We start from the raw sequence: 20,283 nt of genomic DNA, 5'->3' as shown, positions 1-20,283 counted from the left end.
ATATTCTGTTTAATGTGGTGACAAGGTTTAGGTCCCTGGAGCGTGTAGCTTGGAGGGATTGGGATTTCTTTAGTTGGAGCATGTCCAACAGCTCTGGGTTTGACATAGCTTTGTATGTTAGGCAGAGATCGCCTCTGAGTAGGCGATATGTGACGGAGTAAAGCTGGAGTTTTTTGAGACTGTCTGCATAGGGCATCTGTTTGAGGCTGGTAATCCTCTTTGTGAGGCATTTCTGCAACCTTTCCAGTTGTTGTAGATGTCTTGTGCGGTACACAACAAAAAGGGGGTTGTACTCTATAATGGGTCTAATGAGTGACAAGTAGAGGGGAACAATGACCTCTTTTTTCCTGGATGAGAAACCTTTTGTGATGAGGTGTGCCACATAGAAGGATTTCCTGACTACTGTGGCAATGTGATTATCAAAGATGAGACTACTATCCACCTGTGTCCCAAGGTCTCATCACACTTTCGGTGTAAGACGACTACCACCTATGTGGTAGCTCATGGGTACAGACTTTTTACCAAAGGGGATGACAATGCAATTTTTGGCATTGAGCTTGAGGCCATGGCTTTGACATCAGGCATCTGTCTCAGTTAGGCCCTTTTGTAGGATGTCCACAACGTTAGGAGTTTCGATTATGGCTCCTAGTTTGCAGTCATCTGTGAACTTCATTAGCTAAAGACCTTCTCTGTTAGCCTGTACTTCAGAAAAGTAGATAACAAACCAGAGAGGACCCAGGACTGAACCCTGTGGTACTCCACTTGTCAATGGTATGAAGTCGGATTTGGAGTCTGCTACTTTCACAGTGTGGGTTCTGTCAGTGATCCAACTGGCAACCCATCTTGTGACATAGGGATTTATACCTAGTTTAGTGAGTTTATCTATAATTCCAGAGTAAGGGATGGTGTCAAAAGCCTTGGCAAGATCTAGATAGGCTGTGTGAACCACCTTACCCTCGGATTTTGGTGACTGCTTCAAAGCAGTCTATCAGGTTTAGGAGACATGACCTGCCTTTTACAAACCCAAATTGGGTGGGGTCCAGAGTTTGGAGATTACCAATGTCTTTGTTTATAAGTTTCATGATGATACATGGCCTTGCAGACCAGGCTCATTAGGCTAATGTGGCGGTAGTTCCCGGGGTCCGTGGTGGCTCCCCCTTTGTGGAGTGGGTGTTAGTAAGAATACCACCACCTCCCCCCTTGTCTCTGCCTAGCTCTAACAATGCTTTTTACTTACCTTTAAGGTTGTAGACTTTTCGCTGTGCTGGTTTTTGCAGTACTTTCCTGATGTCCTTTTCACATTTGATCTCAAAGGCTGCTAAAGTTTACTGTAAGGGAGGGCAGTAATTACTGGGTCTTTTTATTGTTTCAATAGTTTTTTCTTCTCAGTGCTCTCGGATTTGCCATGCTACAGAAGTTTCAGATTCAATTTTCTGACATTGGATTTTAAATCAAGAAGTGCCTGTGCTAAGTCAGACCTGCAGTGGGGAACAAAAGTTGATCCTTTTGAAAGCGCACTAATCTCAATGCCGGTAAGCTCTTTTTTTTTTTTTTTTTAAGTGATTCCACACAAAAGGGCACCGTGGTTGGTTTCTCCATCTGGTTCTGGATCCTGTGGTGTAGTTGGGCTCCCCCAAGTATTTCATTTCCCTTACTCCTGTCCATTGCTTGGTTCTCCAGTCTTCTGGTGGGGCTTTGGTTGGGGTTGGGAATCACTGAAATTCCTCCTGTGCCCTTTGGGGTCTCGTGGGATTGTAATGGTAGTCTTTCTGGTGACTCTGATAGTATTGTCCTCCTCTAGAGCTCTGACATTGGTACTGGTAATGGTACTGGTCCTGCTGTTGGTGTTGTGGATGATGTCTGTACTTATGGCAATGTCCCTCTTGGTGGTGTGGTTCTCGGTGCTCCAGATGTTGCTCTTGGCAGCCATGTTGTCTGGCGTTGGTTCTGGTTCAGGTGTTCCTCCATCATAACTGACTACTGTGGTCCATTCTGTGATTCTGGGTCTGGTTCTAATCTAGGTAACCTTGCCCCTCCCTGGACCTCCGAGGTGTGCTGGTAGCCAAGGGTATCTGTGAAGATGGTGGTGGTGGAGGAAAGTACAGTTGTGTACACTTACCATAAATGTAGATGTTTGAGTTTATTTACTGTTGCAGTCATCACTTTTGGGTTATCTGCTTGCAGTAGCCCTCAGTCGGCCTGATTAACAAAGTCTTGGGTCCTGCGTCGGTTGCTGTCCCTTCTTCCATGACGTCAGGAGTATAAAACATGCAGCCAACGCCATTACATCAGTTTTCTTGCCCCAGATGTCAGGTGCCCCCTTAATAGGAAGCAATTAAATCTATAAATATACAAGGTTATACCTCCAACAAAAAAAGCAAATACACCAAAAAGCTTTTGAAGATAGTAAAGAAAAGTAGAGGTATATCCAAAAAAGAAAAAGAAGGGGGCTGGAGGGAGGGTAACCAGGACTGCAACAGTGAATACACTCAAACATCTACATTTATGGTACGTGTACACAACTGTACTATGTTCTTCATGTTTCACTGTTGTAGTCATCACTTTTGGGTAGATTCCCAAAGCTAAGGATGGGAGGAGGAATTTAAATAGAAATAGGACCAGCTAAAAAGCCCTGCAAGACTGCAGTGGTAAAGCCAGCTCTGGATTTAGAGAACCTTGGCAGATGGTAATGCTTGGTGAATGTATGTACAGAACTTCAGGTAGCAGCTTGTAGGATGTCCCTGGTAGGGACGCCTCTGAGAAAGGCTGCAGAGTTAGATGCAACCCTGGTAGAGTGGGGTCTGATCCCCTGTGGGATAGGTTTTCCATGGTGTTTGTAGCAAAAATGAATGCAATGGCCTATCCGTTTGGAAAAGGTTTGCTTCGAAATAGCCTTCCCCTCTGCCCCTGCAGCCAATGCCACCAGCAGTTGATCAGATTTCCTTTGGGTTTAGTTCCGTCCAAGTAGAATCTAAGTTGTCTGTGCATGTTGATATATAAAACCGGAGACGGACCACCACGATAAAGTAAAATACAAACCAAGTTTATTAAAACAGATGAGCGCTTTCGTGTACTCCCAAGGCACGCTTCTTCAGATCTATCTACATTGTTGAAATACTGGCTTTTTATACATTCAAAATCAATAGTGATCTAGATCATCAATCAATCAATCAATCAATTAAATCATCATTGTAAAATTTGGCATATATCTTGACAATTTAAAGTGGAACTAGTTTAATGTTTTTCTATAGGCAGCCTCATTCAAAATCGGACACTGCAACCAACCAATTACATCAAAATGAGTAAACTTTCATTCTGAAATTCAACATGTGTCTTGAGATTTTAAATCCAAGTTAATAAAATTCAAAAACAGCTTCAATAAAGGTCAAGAACTTTACTTTCAGACCACTCTATTATAACATATTATGTTAGCTGCTTAAAAACTTGTTAATGCATGAATTATTTTACATTAGATTACACAAATACAAAATGAAACGAGAGACAATAATTATTATAGAAAAAATAATAATAAAAAATATGCAAAAAATATATATTGAAAATTCTTCTGAAGAATATGCATACAAAAATACAACAGATGCGTCTAAAATTCATTTAAATTTACGTGCTTCAAGCAGATGTCTGTGCATGTCTAAGGAGTGCAGAATCTGTTCCCCTTTGTTCTGTGGATTAGGAAAGAAGGTTGGCAAATGTATGGACTAATTAAGGGCCACACCGGATACCACCTTGGGCATGAAGGAGGGATTGGCCCTGAGGGACACCCTGTCCGCATGAAAGATGATGAAAGGCTCCACTGCCATGAGGGCCTGTAATTCAGATACCATTCTTGCTGAAGTGATTGCTAAAAGGAAAGCTGTTTTCCAAGAAAGGAATTTTAAGTCTGCAGTGGTAGCTGGCTCGAAAGGAGGAAGGGTGAGCTTTTCCAACACAAAGTTGAGGTCCCAGGCTGGAGTTGGAGCTCTCCTGGGTGGTCGTAGATTTTTGGCCCCTCTGAGGAACTGCTTACGCAGTGGATGAGAGAAGAGGGGTGGTTCTGTGTTATAATGAGCTGAGATGGCTGAGGCGTGAATTTTTGATGGCGAAAGACAGGCCCTTATGAAGCATCTCAGTTAAGTATTGTAAAATCTGACAAATTGGGCACTGTTGTGCTCATCCCTTGAGATTGGTTCCAGGCATAGCATCTTTTCCATTTTTCAGCGTAAGACTTTCTGGTACTAGGCCTCCTTGCCTCTAAAATAATATCCATCACTGGTTTACTGAGGGATGGTAAAGGAGAAATTATGTAATTAGCCAGGCTTCTAGATTCAGTGTTTGAAGTTGAAGATGCAGAATTTGGTTCTCCTGCTGAGACAATAGAGTAGGAGTCTGAAGCAGGTGCCATGGGCCTCACAGTGACACACAGTGCAAGAGGGGGTACCAGTGTTGTCATGGCCAGTCTGGTGCAATCAAAATCATCCTTGGTTTGTCTTGTTTGATCTTTAGTAGTACTTTGTAGAGCAGAGGCAGAGGAGAAAAGGCATAGTTGAAGGACAGAGCATCCACTTTCCAAGCTGGTTTGTGGGGAGTCCTTGTGCAGAATTTGTCCAACTGATAGTTTTTGGGGGAGGCAAACAGGTCTACATCTGGGCTCCCCCCATTTGCTTGTCAGCATTTTGAAAATCCTTGGTTCCAGTTTCAACTCGTGTGGGTCCATGAGGTTTCTGCTTAGTTCATCTGCCAGTGTATTTAGCTTTCCTGGCAGGAATTGAGCTTGTAAATGTACTTGATAGCTCAGGGCTGTGTTCCACAATGCCATGGCTAGTCTGCAGAGGGGGTAAGAATGTGTACCCCCCTGCTTGTTTATGTACCACATAACAGTGGTGTTGTCTGTCTTCATCATTAATTGTCCTGGAAGAATGTGGTCCGTGAAGGCTGTCAGAGCACATTTCTTTTTGATTGACATGCAGGTGCATTTGACTTTGGTTCCATTTGCCCTGAATGCACTTACCTGCCAGGTGGGCCCTCCCATGCATAGTCTGATGCGTCTGTTAAGGTTTGGGTGCCAGGGGGTATTGTGAATGGTTGTCCCCTGTTTTGGTGGCAGGCCTCTGCCCACCAAAGGAACTCTAGCCGTAGGCAAGGTATGATGGGAATCGTTGCTTCTAGATCCTGAGAATGTTGACACCATAGGCTTTTGAGATACCATTGCAGTTTCCTCATATGCAGCCTTGCATATGGAATTAGAAGAATGCAGGAGGCCATGAACCCCAAGGCTTGCAGAATTTGCCTTGCAGATAACTGGGTTTTGGTGGCCACTTGTTTGAAGTAAGTTGTCAAATGAATCCGTTTCTCTGGCGTGAGAAAAGCCATCTGGAAAGTTGTATTCAAGCTTGCACCCAGGAATATAATTTGTTGACAGGGTACCAGTTGTGATTTCTTTTAGTTTATGGTGTACCCCAGACAAGTCAGTACCCTCTGAACAAAGGCCAAATGATTCAAAAGTATGTCCTGGCTTTCTTTCTGCCTGAATTAGACAATTGTCCAGATATGGGTATATTTGAATATTTCTTTGCCTGCACTTTGTGAATACCATAGGCGCAGTAGATAAGCCAAAGGGCAGTGCAGAGAACTGATAGTGCATGTAGCCTGCACTGAAGCGTAGGTATTTTCTGCAAGACTCCCAGATAGGGATGTGCAGGTATGCTTCTTTTAAGTCTAGTGTTGCCAACCATGCATCTTTGCCTAGCATAAGAAGCAGCTGAAGAGTCAGCATCTTGAATTTTGGAATCACCAGAAAGGTATTTAGAGTACAAAAAGTCCAGGATAGTATTGCCTTTTCTGGGTACCAGGAAAAGTCTTGAATAGAACCCTTGTCCCTTTTCTCCTTCTGGTACCAACTGAATAGCCCCCATGCTTAAGAGAGAGAGTACTTGTTTTTGGGCCTCTGTCCACTGATTTGGGGGTAGATCTGGCCACCTGCTTGGTGTTGGTAAGGTGTGGAAGTGAAATCTGTATCATTGGGGCACTATATTTAAAACCTAATTGTCCTGGGTAATGAGTTCCCAGTTTTTGGCCTGCAGACCAATCTTTCCACCTAAAGGAGTATTCAGTTGGGAAGTGCTTGAAAGTTTTAGAAGCAAGTCACTGAAACTGTTTTCCATAGGGGGGAGTCTTACTACTCCCTGATTTGGGTGCGGAAACTCCCCACTGCTTAGTCTTGTGTGTTTCCTGGGACTGAAACATGGGGTTTCTGCTATGTCTGGGTTTGGCTTGAGAAGACCTTAAGAGGCTGGAAAGGACCAATTCTTAGAGAGCCAGTGCCTACTAAATCTAGAGGCTGAACTAGTAAGAAATCTTTAACAGTTTGCATAGATTTTAGCTTTATCTTCCATCTTTTTAAGAACTTCATCAGCCTTGTTGCAAAACAGGCGGTCCTGATTTAAGGGAGCATCCAACAATTTAGCTTTAACATAATCAGGTAAAGATTGCTCCTTAAGCCAAGCATGCCTTCTGAGCACAGGACCAGTAATAGCAGCCCTGCAAGAGGCCTCTAAAGAAACAAATCCACATTGCAAAGTATGTTTTCCAACCTGTTTAGCAGAATGCATTAAATCCTGTAATTCTTTATTTTCCATACAGTCAGGAATCAACATCATTTTCTGTTTAAGGAATCCAATAACATGATGTTGATACTTTAACATACGAAAATGGCAGTTTAAAGCCCTAATGGCCAAGGTTGCAGAAGTGTAAACCTTCTTACCCCATCTATCCAGCCAGCGCCCTGGAGGGGTAGGATTTTTAGCAGTAGAAGCCTTAATGCCCTTGGGTCCCTGTGAAATAATCTCTGGATCCGCAATAGGATTTTTGAAAAGGAACTTGTGTGAATCAGGAACCCTGTAATATCCGTCAGGTTTTCTGGGAGCAGGAGGCAAGGAATCAGGGGCCAAACTAGATTCCAAAAAAGCATCATCAACAATGTCTAGTACAGGAGGAATAGCTGAAGGCCTATGATGAGGCAAGGAGTAAGAAATCCCCAAGCCTCTTTTTTGAATCAGAAAAATCCTGGCTTTCCCAGTGGAAACACTCCCTTAGAGTATGTAAGGTTTCACCAAAAGAAAAATCCTTTGGAGGGGAAGCAGAGGGAACAGAGTCCTCTGCATCAGAATCCTCTTAAGTAGATAAGGGCAAATCCAGATCATCAGAAGAATCAGAAAAATCAGAATCCTGGTCAGAAGATTCATAAACAACTTTAGTCCTAGGTCTCTTAGAAGGGGGAGGCTGGCTTCCCCTGATTTCGAGTTATAAGATCTTCAGCCATTCTTATTTGTTTTTTAGGCATAGAGGCCTGAGCATGCAGCCTGGGCATCGTTTTTATTAGGCATGGTTCGAGATTTAGGCCTAAAAGAAGAAGGAGGCGTCGGTTTAATATGCAAGTCCGTAGGCTTGAATACACCCTCAGAAGCCGGTGCCTGCACAGCAGCTCCGGACCCATGCAAGGTAAAGACATCCGCAGGTTCCATAGTTGAATCACCTCGCGGCATACCAGATTCCAAATGGGTCTTAGTAGAGGCCTGCGAATCAGAAGTAGCAGGTATAAGGGGCTGCGAAAGCGCCTCACTGAGTACCGGCGAACTGGCGACTGGCTTAGGAGAAGCGTCATATGCAGTTTTGGACCTCGGCAGCCTATCTTTATCCTTGCGTTTTTTCGTAACCCCGGTAGTCGGATGGCTAACTGACAATATTTCTGGATAATTAAACCGAGCGCCAAAATATTTTGAGGCGAAAATATACCGACGACAGATGAGGTATTTGCTTTCCACAAGTAATGCAATTATTAACTTTTACTGACATTGGTAAGGAGCAAGAAAAAGTTTCCCCAACGGGGTACTTAGCTTTAGTTGAAGACTTCGGTTCTGAAACTCGGAAACGAAAATTTCAGGAGTCGGCCGACCGGCACTTGCAAACTGCTTCTGCGCACGGCAAGAAAAGACTGATGTAATGGCGTGGGCTGCATGTTTTTTACCCTGACGACCTAACGTCATGGAAGAAGGGACAGCAACCAACGCAGAACCAAAGACTTTGTTAATCAGGCCGACTGAGGGCTACTGCAATCAAATAACTCAAAAGTGATGACTGCAACAGTGAAACACGAAGAACATCTTGTTCCATCTGTGTCATGCCTCTGTCCAGTTCTTTGCGTTGCTTTCCCTTTCAAAAAACCTGCTGGGGTTGCTGGCTATGGCTCCTAGCCTAGCCAACATAGCCCTAGCCAAGTGGGAGTAGGATTATGTTTTTAACAGAGAATACATGCAACATATCACAGTGCATGTGAGATTTATTGATGACATCTTAGTTGTGTGGAAAGGAGATGGTGCTAAATTAGAAGATTTTATCAAGTATCTGAATCAAACCTTCAGCTTCCTGCATTTCACCTCTTCCATAGCCTCACCGCGGCAGTCTTCTTAGATACACAGATTACTAAAGACTTGATCCAGGGTAAAATGGACACATCTTTATAAAAAAACCTACCAGAGTAAACCTCTTGCTACATAAGAGTACCCACCCCACCAGGACAAAATATAACGTTAAATTCCAGGGCTACAGGTAGGCCAAGATCACCACGAAAATGGAACCCTTCCTCAAGAACCTAAATTATCTTGAAAGTGGTTGTTTGGTGAGGGGATAAGAAAGCAGTATGTTAAGTATTCTGAAATCTACAATTGAACTAAAAAGTACAAATTCACCAGCCAGGGTTTTAAAAAAATCTATGGACAACAAATTTAAAGACAGATGTATCTTGACTTTTACTGCTGACTATCACAGAGTGATTCATATTAGACAGAACTGGGCCATAATTACTGAAAGCTCATCTCCAACGGACATCCTTGGAGAAGCTCCTTCCAATAGGAAAGCCAGAAACCTCAGAAGCTGGGTTGAGCTAGTTAGGTTCAGCACAATCTTCACCCTCCTGCCCCCCAAAGGCCCTTTCGACTTCCCCGATACGTGTCCTGCACGTCACATCTCCGTAGATCAAGTGCTAAAGGCCCTATCCAAGGCAAAGAACACAGCTTCCATGGGACCTGATAGTATCCCAGGCTGTACTCTGCACCATCTCCAGCAAGAACTGACTTCGACATTGAGCACCCTATTCAACAACATCCTAAGTATGGTTTTCATTCCAGCAGAGTGGAGAACTGCCATTGTCATCTCCTCGCACAAAGGTGGTGCTACTACTGACCCTGGAAACTTTCGCAGCATTAGCTCGACAAGTCTGATCTATAAAGCCATGGAGCGTATTATTATGAATCTCAAACAAGGACAGAGGCAATCTCCAAGCACTTGACCCCACCCAGTTCGGATTAGTTAAGGACAGATATTGCCTGTTGAACCTGGTTGACATCTTTGAGACCGTCACCAAGGCCCTGGATGAAGGAAAGTCAGTTCATTCAGCTTAATTTGACCTGGCCAAGGCCTTTGACACAATTCCCTACTCAGGCATCATCAAAAAGCTAACACAACTTGGTGTAAATCCCCATCTCATCAGTTGGTTGGCCAACTGGCTCACCGACAGGACCTTCAAAGTCAAAATAGGCGACTCCACCTCCGACAACAGACCTGTCACTAATGGAGTTTTCCAGGGATCTGTCCTGGGACCCCTACTGTTTGGCATCTACTTCTCAGAGGTCCAGGTAAAAACAAAAGGCCTGTGGCTGACCAAGTTTGCGGCTGACTAAGTTGGGTGCTGTCATCGACTCCCCAAATTATGTTAACATACTGCAACAGGGTGTCACAGCAACGAATGACTGATGCCAAATTCATGGCCTCAAGCTAAATGTAAAAAAATATATCATCATACCATCCGGCAAAAACACGACCCCTACTGATTACCACATCAACAGCAACCCCCTAAGCACACAACCTGTGGTGAGAGACCTGGGCATTCAGGTTGGTAACAACCTCAGATTCGGCCACCATGTAGCGGCAATGGTCAGAAAACCCATTTACTTGGTTCATCTCATAAGTAATGGGATTGTATCCAGAAAAAAGGAGGTTATTACCTCTCTATACTCCTCTCTCATTAGACCAATAATTGAGTATAACAGTCTGTTTGGTATGTACCTCTCCAAACATCTGCACCAACTGGAAAGGCCACTGAAATACCTGACAGAGAGAATCCATGGCCTCCAACACCTGTCCTATGCAGACGGGCTCAAATCACTATCACTCTATTTGGTATCGTACAGATTGCTCAGAGGTGATCTGTGTCTCGTCTACAAGGCAATCTCGGACCCTGCCCTACTAGAGATGCTACATATCCGCAAGTCTAACTCCTCACGCATTACCCACTCGAAAGGCCTAAATCTAATATGCGACATCAACAAAATCTGCTGGAGAGGCAGATTTGTCTCCCAGGGGCTACCCTGTCTCTGGAATAGACTTCCCATACATGTCAAGCAGAGCACCTCACTGACCCTCTTCAAGCACAACCTTGATGAGTGGAAGGGAAACCACAAATCTGTCCCAGGGGTTCCACCAGAGTCCCTCACTGACATGGGCGACAGGTGCTGACTGAGGTTTCTTTTTGGGGATAAACTCTTGGCTAAGCTTGTAAGGGCTCCAGGGCCATTAGCCTAGTAACTTCCTATGATCCTGTGAAGGTAGGCCCAGACCACTGGTTACATGCACCGATAAGTGTGGAGTCAACTGTGTTTTTTGTCAGCACATACAGGAGGGAGACATGTTTTTCTGCCCTTATTTAAAGAAACTGATTAAAATCAATGCAGGAGGTGACCAACTCAATGCAGGTGGTTTACAGGGCAAGCTGCAATGACTGTGAAACATTTTGTGTGTGGAAAATGCTCTACAGAGTTAAAAGGAGGCCATCTTTCTGAAATTAGAGCTAAATGCAAGAATAATGCACTGGTTCAGCAACTGCAGCTTCACAAAAGACAAACTGGATTTAAATTTCATTTTGGAACTTGAAAGAGACATCTCTAATCTTTTAGAAAATGTGAACTACTGTTGCAGCTGAAACGGAATTCTTTTAGAAAACCAGGGCTTAATTATTGTTACTCCATAAAAAGCATACTAGAACTCAGAAAACTGGCCTACTGTTTAAAAGACTATTAAAAGTCTGATATGGGACTGCTCAATGCTGACATCATATGCTAATACTGTTATAAACAAGTATCAAACACTGTAAACATTTTACAATGAAAATAACTGACATTGACGCTTTCTGATACTTTCACTCATAAAAACTAAGTGCTTTCTTAGTTAGATGTCACACTTGAACAGATCCCAGGCCCTTAATACTATAACATTTTTCACCATATTTCTACCTTAGCAATTATAGCTATGTTTTGTAGCCTATTTAGGTGTTCACTGGTAGATTTATACACGTTTGTTAATGTACGTTTTTTACACACAAACCTGATGAAGCTTTTATTTGACATAAAAGCAATCTTTGCTAAAAGTGTTTCAGTTTATAACTTAACTAATATTTATTCTGATATATGTCTAGTGGTAGATCTTGTTAATTAGTTGGTTTCTTAACTAATAAAGTTTGGATTAGTAGGCTAGCCTTAATAAGCTGTTCTTATATTATATATTTTCATTTGTCTCTAGCTTTTTAGCTTCAGTTCTAAAGGTAGCAGTCTCAGTTTACACTATGGCATTAAGGGGGAAGGTGGACTTGGTAAAATTTCAGTTTAATGCTTTTACTGCTCTTAACAGAACTACTCTATGTAACCACTCCCTTGATCCAAATAAAGTGATTATACATACATAATGAATGTCTTCAATGCTTTTTATTATAGTCAACTAAGATTGCTTCTGTGTTTCAATAAAGGACATTCCATTTTTATCTCAACTGTGGGCTACCTACTATTTTATTATTTTTGTAGTACACATTTTAAAGTTGGATTTTTTATTAGTGAACTAGGTGCATAGCAGATTTCAAATCTTAAACACTGTGAAGTTTCTGCTTGGTTTGTTTCTGACCCAGTAGAGTTTGCATACTAGGTTTTCTGAGATTTTGAGGGACACCACAGATTTTTTTCTTTTTGCAAAAATTGTATTCACTTGCAGTAACAAAAAAAACAGACACACCTGTCAGGATAACAGCACTCCTCAATGCCAAAGCACAGACTAAAAATCCCTTTGCACCAAGGCTATTTCTTGAAGCGGTCTTTATAACCATTTGCATTAATGCATCTCAGCAAGTAATGTTCTGCAGACTACATCTACTGAACTTCTAACATGTATAAACTGTTAAATGAAGTCATACAGGATACATAACTATTATGTAATGATGGATTTTCTTCTAATATTATAAAAATTCTCTTTCTCTGCTTAATACTTTGGAGATTGCCTTAGGGGTATCCATGAAAATGGGCTTTTAGCACTATACGGCAATCTTAGCTGAGACAGAAATGAGACATTTAAGACTTTTATGCAGAACTACTCAAGAGTGTCAATAAACTAGTCATTTAATGTAACAATACCTTCCGCAGCAACTGTATTCTCAATGGTACTCTCTACAGTCTGTCTGTGTTCCTCAGTATCTGTAAAACATGCAAAAAAAGAATTAAGCACAATACTCACTTTAAAATCTCCAAAAAAAAGACCACAATTCCTTCACTCCTTTGTGCTACAGCCATTAGAATACATTGTATATAGACACCACTAATATTCTATACCTTAATTACTTTAATTCTTAAAAAACCTACCATCAAAATCCACTCTATACTGGCCCTTTCAAAGAATAAAAAAACAATCCCTTTATGCAGGTAATGAGCTCACAAAATGTATGTCTGTGCGTGTGTGTGTGTGTGTGTATACATGCATACACAACCCACACACACACACACAAACATGAATGAATGAGTATAGCTACTACTTTGACTGAATCACACTTGACTGAATCACAACTGATTGTATAAATTGAACAGTTTCTGACTGAAAGCTCAATCAAAATTGATTGGAAAAACCATTACACTAAACGTACCTTAAAAACATGTTTTGTAGTGGTGACAGAGATTTCCTGCACCAACTCACACCCCTCTTACTTAAACATACTAACTTCATGGTTGCACAACAGTTGATTAGTACAAAAACTTAATATTGCTGCGAGGTTGACCGTAATTCCTACTAACCTTTCTCAAAATGCAAGTGTAGCCATACTGCAGTTACATACAAACACCCCCAGTACTACATCACAGATGTCAATTTCATTTCTAAACATCCAATCAGCTTAAGGGACATCTGTGCTGCATTTCCTTCAGGATGGCCATTTACATCACTTCAGTGTCCTATGTCCACAGATTACAAGAAGTCGTATTCTACTATATATAGATGTATTCATTTGTTGACACACACACACACACACACACACACACACACACACACACCTGAGGTGTGCACAGTCAAAGAAATGGTTCAGTGGCTCGTGAAAGCCTTTTTTTTTTTTTTTTTTTTTAACTAACACTATTTATGCACTCAATCAGTATTTTTTTTAAAGGAAAAGTGCACCCACAGACAAAAAAACATTTATTTCATCATGGTTTGGCATTTCCTACATTTTAACTTCACTCGGACTATTTGCAGGTTTTTAAATATTTTTATAAATAATTTCTGACTTTGACCACATGAGTGATCCTGTTTAGTCTGCCTCTAGGTATCCTACAATGCAGTGGTTGCCTGTAAAAAATTACATCACACAGGCTTTTCTTCCTAAAGTTCCTGTCAATGCACTGATTTACATGCATACACTGCTGTCTTTCAAAGTAACATTTCATGCTGTTCAATGACTACTTAAAACACAAAGTACAAATGCCACAGAACAGACTTTCAAATTGCTTTTTACTACTGTTTCTTTTTAGAACTGGTAAATTGCAGTCTTTTGTGAAGCCTAAATTGTACTACCACGACTGATCTCCGACCCCCCTTCACACCTAATTCCCTAGCTGTCAAAGTGTTAAGGGTAATTTGAGCTGTTATCTGCTGTGATTGACAGCTGACAGCAAGATACTGGACTCATGTACTGTTTTCCTTGTTGTGGCCTTTACTTTCTGTATGGGTAGGGGAAGGGCCAGGGAGCTGTGACATCACAGCATGGGTGGGTAATTAGGACAGTCATGGTGATGTCAGTTTGGGGAGGGAACTGACCAGACAAAAGAAAAATTGTGTAAAATCTTACCATAAGTATAGATGTCCTTCTCTTCTATGTTGCAGTACTCTTTACATATGTGTTTCATTCCGCTATTGACCAGACATCTGACTTGCATACAAAACTTCAAGCCACTGCCTGCAAGTGGGACACTGCACATAGACTCAGGGAACGTCAGCCATAAAAAGGACATCTGCACATACAATCCTCAGAATAAAGTAGCCCTATGAAGAAACTCCTAAAGGAGGCCCAAAGGACAGTCATCCAAATAGAGAGCAAGATGTAGGGGGAGGACAAGTCAACCAAATAAAGAGCAAGATGTAGGGGAAGGCGGTGGAATAGAATACTGCAAACGTAGAAGAGAAGGACATCTATAGTTACGCTAAGATTTTACACAACTATTCTATGTCCTTCTATTCAATGTTGCAGTATTCTTTACATATGGGAAGATTGCAAACGTTGAAAGGGAACCTAGGGAGGGGGACAAAACAGAAAAATTGGGCAGAAACATTTTCCAGAAATCCATGCAAGATTGCTCTGGCCAATGAAATATCATCCAGCTTGTAATGTCTTGCAAAAGTATGAAAAGATGACAAGTGGCAGCTTCCAGAATGGACTGTGTATCCAAACACTTGAAGAAAGCCCCCGAGGATGCAACAGATCTAGTGGAATGGGCTTTAATTGACGAGGGTAATGATTTCCCATGGAACTGATAATACAACAGAATGACTTTAGAAATCTATGAAGAGAGAGTTTGCTTAGAAACAGGGAAACCCAGAGCCCTGGGATGAAAAGACACAAAAAGTCTGATCAGATTTCCTGACAGACTTAGTTTTGTTAAGATAAAATCTAAGCTGTCTATGCATATCTAGGGAATGCAAAATTATCTCACTAGGAGATTGTGGAGATGGGAAAAAGTAGGTAATGGGACAGTTTGATTTAAGGAAAGGTCATTGACCACTTTAGGCATAAAAAATGGATTAGTTCGCAAAGAAACCCTGTCCTTATAGAAGTCTAGGAAAGGTGAAGCCATTAATGCCTGGATCTCAGAAACCCTTCTGGCAGAGATAATGGCTACCAGAAGCACTGTCTTCAAAATACAAAATTTCAGAGAAGCCAAGGCTGCTGGTTGAAAAGGGGCCTAAGTCAAATTCTCCAGGACAAAATTAAGATCCCAATAAGGAGGAACTGGTTTCCTGGGAGGATTAATGTGTAGGGCCGCCCTTCAAGAAAAGTTTAACTTCCAGCCTGGAAACCAATGGAGGAGTTAAAGGCAGGCAAGCAGACAAGGCAGAACAGTGGACCTGAATATAAAAATAAAACAGACCACTGCTGAGTAATTCACACAGGTAAGAGAACACCAAAGGAATATCTGCCAAAAAGGGGTCCTTTTTCGGCACCAGACAGAAAATCTTGTCCATTTGGAAGTGTAAGATTTTCTAATAGTGGGTTTCCTGGCCTCCTGCAAAACCTTAACCACATCCTTAGAGAAAAGGTGCCTAAAAGGAATCAAACGTTGATCACTCACAAGATCAGGTGAAGAGCTGAGAAGTGTGGGTGAATCAGAGAACCCTTGCCCTGAGTGAGTAGGTCCATCTGGTGAGGTAACTTGTAGTGATGGGTCTTGGCAAACTGCAGAATGAACCAATGCCGTCTTGGCTAAAAGGGAGTGATTAACAAGATTTCTGGTTTCTCCTGTAAAATTTTTAACAGGATTTTATGAATCAAAGGGAAGGGGAGGAAACCTCTCCTTCCATGAAAATGATAGGGCTTCCACCTTCCAAGAGTGAGAGTGAGGGGACCCTGGCACAGAAAACAGGAAGTTGTCTGTTCTGAGGGGAAGCAAATAGCTCCATGTCTGGAGTACCCTACTGGTGAACTAGAACCAGGAACACATCTGTGAAACATCCACTCGTGGGATGGTGTCATGGATCTGCTCAATGTGTCTGCCATGGAGTTGTGAGCAGAGGGAAGGTGCACTGCATGCAGTGAGACTTTGTACTGAATAACCAACTCCCAGGCTTTGGTTGCTAGGCGACAAATAAGATTTTGTGTCCCCTGCTTTTTTATGTACCAAAGGACTGTAGTTCTGAGGATGTACTGCCTTTAAGGCTAGAATCAAAATCCTTATTTCCCGGACATTTATGCGCTCTCTCCACTGAGTAGGTGTCCATGGTCCCTGAACCTTTGTGGAAGCGAAGATTGCTCCCCCACCCGAAATCTAAGGTACCTGTATAAAGTTCCTGCACTGGTACAGGAATTTGAAGAGGTAAACCAGGAGTCTGACTGAGTTGCTGCATCCACCACCCTAGCGCTTTTTTCAAGCATGGAAGAAGAGGAATGACAGTGTCCAAGGGATGAGCATGATGGGACCAGACGGTTTTCAGAAACCACTGGAACTTCCTCATATTAAGTTTTGTAAAGGGCAATACAGGGAATGTAGAGGCCACGAACCCCAGAAGTCTGAGGAACTCCCTGGCAGTAATGGAAGAAAGACATAGAAGAGATGCCATAAAATCTGTGAGAGGTAGTATTTCTTCCTTCAGAGAAAGCACGATCATCAAATCCATTTAGAACCAGCAACCCAGACAAATGAGATGCTGACTGGGTGTAAGAGTACATTTTTTTAAATTTATTGTGAACTCCAAGCTTTATACGAAGGGAATAGCTAGATATAGGTGCTGAAGCAGGTGGTCTGGACTGCTGGTGAGAAAAAGCAGATTGTCCAGGTAAGGGAAAACTTGAAGACCTTTCAGCCTTAAGAAAGCAATATCTGGGGCTAGTCACTTTGTGAAAACCCTTGGAGCAGTAGAAAGACCAAAAGGCAAGGCAGAGAACTGAAAGAGACAAGAACCCACTGAAAAACGCAAGAATTTCCTGAAGTGAGGGTTAATAGGCAAATGCAGATAAACATCCTTTAGATCCAGTGAAGCTAAGAAGGCTTGAGGAGGGACAAGAGGGAGAAGAGACACTCTGGATAGCATCCTGAAAAAAGGCACCACCAGGAAGGTATTCAACCTTGAGAGATCCAGAATGGGTCTCCAAGGACCCTCTTTTCTTGGAACCAAGAACATCCTGGAATAAAATCCCCTTCTTTGCAGATTTGAAGGGACTGATTGAACGGTGCCTTGTAGAGAAAGCTGAGCTAGCAGCTGAGGAAACAAATGTAGTTGGTCTGAGGGCAGTTGAGGAATCCGCTGAAAAGGGGGAAGAAAATTCTCTCCCTCCAGGCTGAAAGAGAAAGGCAGAGAGACAGATGGGAATGATTTGGAAGTTGAGGATGGATGTCACAGAGACTCTGGTCTGGACTGAAAGGGCTGCTGAGGAGCTGGAGTAGAAGTAACTGCTTTAGACTGAGGAGGCCTCCTAATGAGTTTACATGGCCTAGAACCTGAGAGGTTTGAAGAAGAGAAAAGACTTGGAAGGTTTTCTAATAAGAGGAGTTTTAGCAGGGAAGTTCCTACAAATTTAGGAACTGGAGAAACTAACGGGTGCTTTAAATCCTGGAACTCCTTACCTTTTTCTTTGAGAGTCTTAAAGAGCTCTGCAGCACCTTTTCCAAAGACAGCAGAATTATCCAATGGAACATCAAGCAATTTTGCCTTGACATCATTTGGAAGAGCCTGTAGATGCAGCCAAGAGTACATCCTAAGTACAGAAGCAGAAGCTGAAGACCTGGAGGAAGCTTCTACAGCATCACAGCTGCATTTAATGTAATGCCTAGAAACCTGTGAAGATGCAGTTAAGAGAGAAATAGTCAAGGACTTAGCTTCTGATCATGGAAGCTGAGACAGAGCCTGAGAAGCTTCAGATAAGAAAGCTAGAGAATACCTAGACATACAAGTCTGGTAATTAATGGCCCTGATTGCAAGAGGTGAAGTGTAGACCTTCTTTCCTAACCTCTCTAAAATTTTACTTCCTTTCTCTGAAAGAAACAATTTTGTGGAGGGGATAACATAAGAAGATTTGTCAGAAGTGATGGAGACTACAGCTGGGTCGGCTGAAGGACATTTGAAAAGAAATTTGCAATCCTCGGGGACCTTACAGAAACCATCACATCTTTTGGGAGCTGGTGCCTGTGAATCTGGGGTCTTAGAAGATGAAGTAAAGGCATCAAGGAAGGCTGGAAGCACTGGAGGGACAGTTGCAGGGGCCTCCACCTGAAGCTGTCATAGTATCTCTCGCTCCACTGAAATTTGAGAAGATTCCCACTTAAAGAACTCCATCTTACTGACAATCTCACCAAAAGGCAGTTCTTCCATGAGTTGGTCTCCTCCACTCGATTCTTCCTCTGGGGAAGCATATTCCATGGGGGAAGGTATCTGGATGGAATATGCTAAGGAGTCTTCATCTGAGCAAGACCCCTCTGAGTCAGAATCCTGGGATGGGATAGCAAAAAAGACTCCCAAGAACTCGACGGCAGCACAGGGGAAGAGGAGAAGGCAGGGCCAGAAGTATGAGAAGCCAAAGCAGGAGGCTTGAGGGCCATAAAGGTCTTAAGACCTTGAGAGAAAACGTCCCAGTCCGACATAGGGGTAGAAGGTACTAAAGAATGTTTTATCTTTTGTCTCTTTTTAGCAGGTCTCTCCGAAGCAGGTACAAGGCCTGATGTAGGCCAAACAGCCAAAGCTTCCTGTTGCAAGGAAATCAGAGCAGTTCCTGAGTCCTCAGAAATCAGTAGTCATGGTTCCCCAAACTGTCTGAACCGGACATCTGCATGGCCTCGAATGTGCTCAGATCCACACTCCTGGCGACCTCCAATAAGGTTCCTGCTGGAGAGACTGACCCTACCTCCAAATGTACCACCAGGTTTTCACCAACCTCAAGGGGTACCTCAGAGAGAGAAGGTACAGCCGAAGAGGATTTGGTCCTAGCTTTGGCCACATTCCTCTTCATGGACAGCTCAAAGGAACTCACGGAACCCTCCATCAATTCCCTAGCCAGACGTTTAAGTCTCTGGTTTTCAAGATACAAAGTTAAAGCAGACAGATGACTACGCAAGGTTTTAAGGACGAAGGCCTGACAGAACAGGACCGATGGTCGTGGGTAGGCCCTAAACAAAACAAACAGAGCTCGTTACTATCCTTATGTGGAATTTGCCTTCCACACCTTCACTTGTCCTTTTTGGATGACATTAACAATAACAAAAGGCAGAAGCAAGCAAATAAATCCCCAACAAAGTACTTATCTGAAGCAGAGGAACAAAACATGGATTACAATGGCAGACAATGTACGAGTCAACCTTTCCGAATGGCACTGAAAAAAGTCTGAGGATTTTATGTGCAGATGTCCCTTTTATGGCTGTTCCCTGAGTCTACGTGTCGTGTCCCACATGCAGGCAGTAGCTTGAAGCTTTTGTATGCAAGCTGGATGCCTGGTCAATAGTGGAATACAACCCACATGTAAAGAATACTGCAACAGTGAATAGAAGGACATCTACGTGTAATCACTGGCTTTGATGACACCAATGAAACTGAGACTGCAGCAAGCTTTTCCAGGGCAGGATAAAAGTTTTTTAAAGTGAAACCACCACAGTACTGTAAGGTATTGTTCTAGTGGACAGAAAAAAAAAGAAGTTATGTTCTTGCCATAACGTTCCATGTGTGTCGTCCATTTCATCCTTTAATCTCACTAATGGGTCAGATCCGATGCATCGGATCCGTTCTCGGCCTGTACAAAAGCTCAATGACTTCGGCAAAACTTGTGGGCTCTCTTCCCTATGCATAATGCAGTTCCCCAACTCCCTCAGTTCGTTTGCCCCAACAGATGCAATAGTAGTAGTACATAAAAGACAAATTACATAAAAACTACACACACACACACACACACACATATATATATATATATATATATACATACATACATACATATATATATATTCATACATATATAAAATACAATAGTTATGAGAGCAGTACTAGCATTTCTTTCTGAGGCTATATAAATAGTACAGTTGTGTACACTTACCATAAATGTAGATGTTCGAGTGTATTCACTGTTGCAGTCATCACATTTGGGTTATCTGCCTGCAGGTAGCCCTCAGTCAACCCCAATACCAGAGTCTTGGGATTTCTGCGTCGGATGCTGTCGCCGACGCCATTACATCAGTTTTTCTT

General features: G+C 42.5%; 1 protein-coding gene across 1 annotated transcript in view; it reads right to left on the bottom strand.

Moving 5' to 3' along the window:
- Positions 1-20,283, bottom strand: part of LOC122790579 — a 1,409,443-nt gene that overhangs the window by 251,025 nt on the left and 1,138,135 nt on the right. Inside the window, exon 10 of the mRNA XM_044058105.1 lies at positions 12,504-12,563. Within this exon, the coding sequence (XP_043914040.1) occupies positions 12,504-12,563 (60 nt within the window). The remainder of the gene's footprint in view (positions 1-12,503; positions 12,564-20,283) is intronic.

Source organism: Protopterus annectens, chromosome 16.part0 (assembly GCF_019279795.1).
Source record: "Protopterus annectens isolate FY-2018-M chromosome 16.part0, PAN1.0, whole genome shotgun sequence".
Classification (NCBI taxonomy): domain Eukaryota; kingdom Metazoa; phylum Chordata; order Ceratodontiformes; family Protopteridae; genus Protopterus; species Protopterus annectens.
The sequence above is the reverse complement of the archived record's forward strand: the minus strand, read 5'-3'. Positions and strand labels throughout refer to the sequence as shown.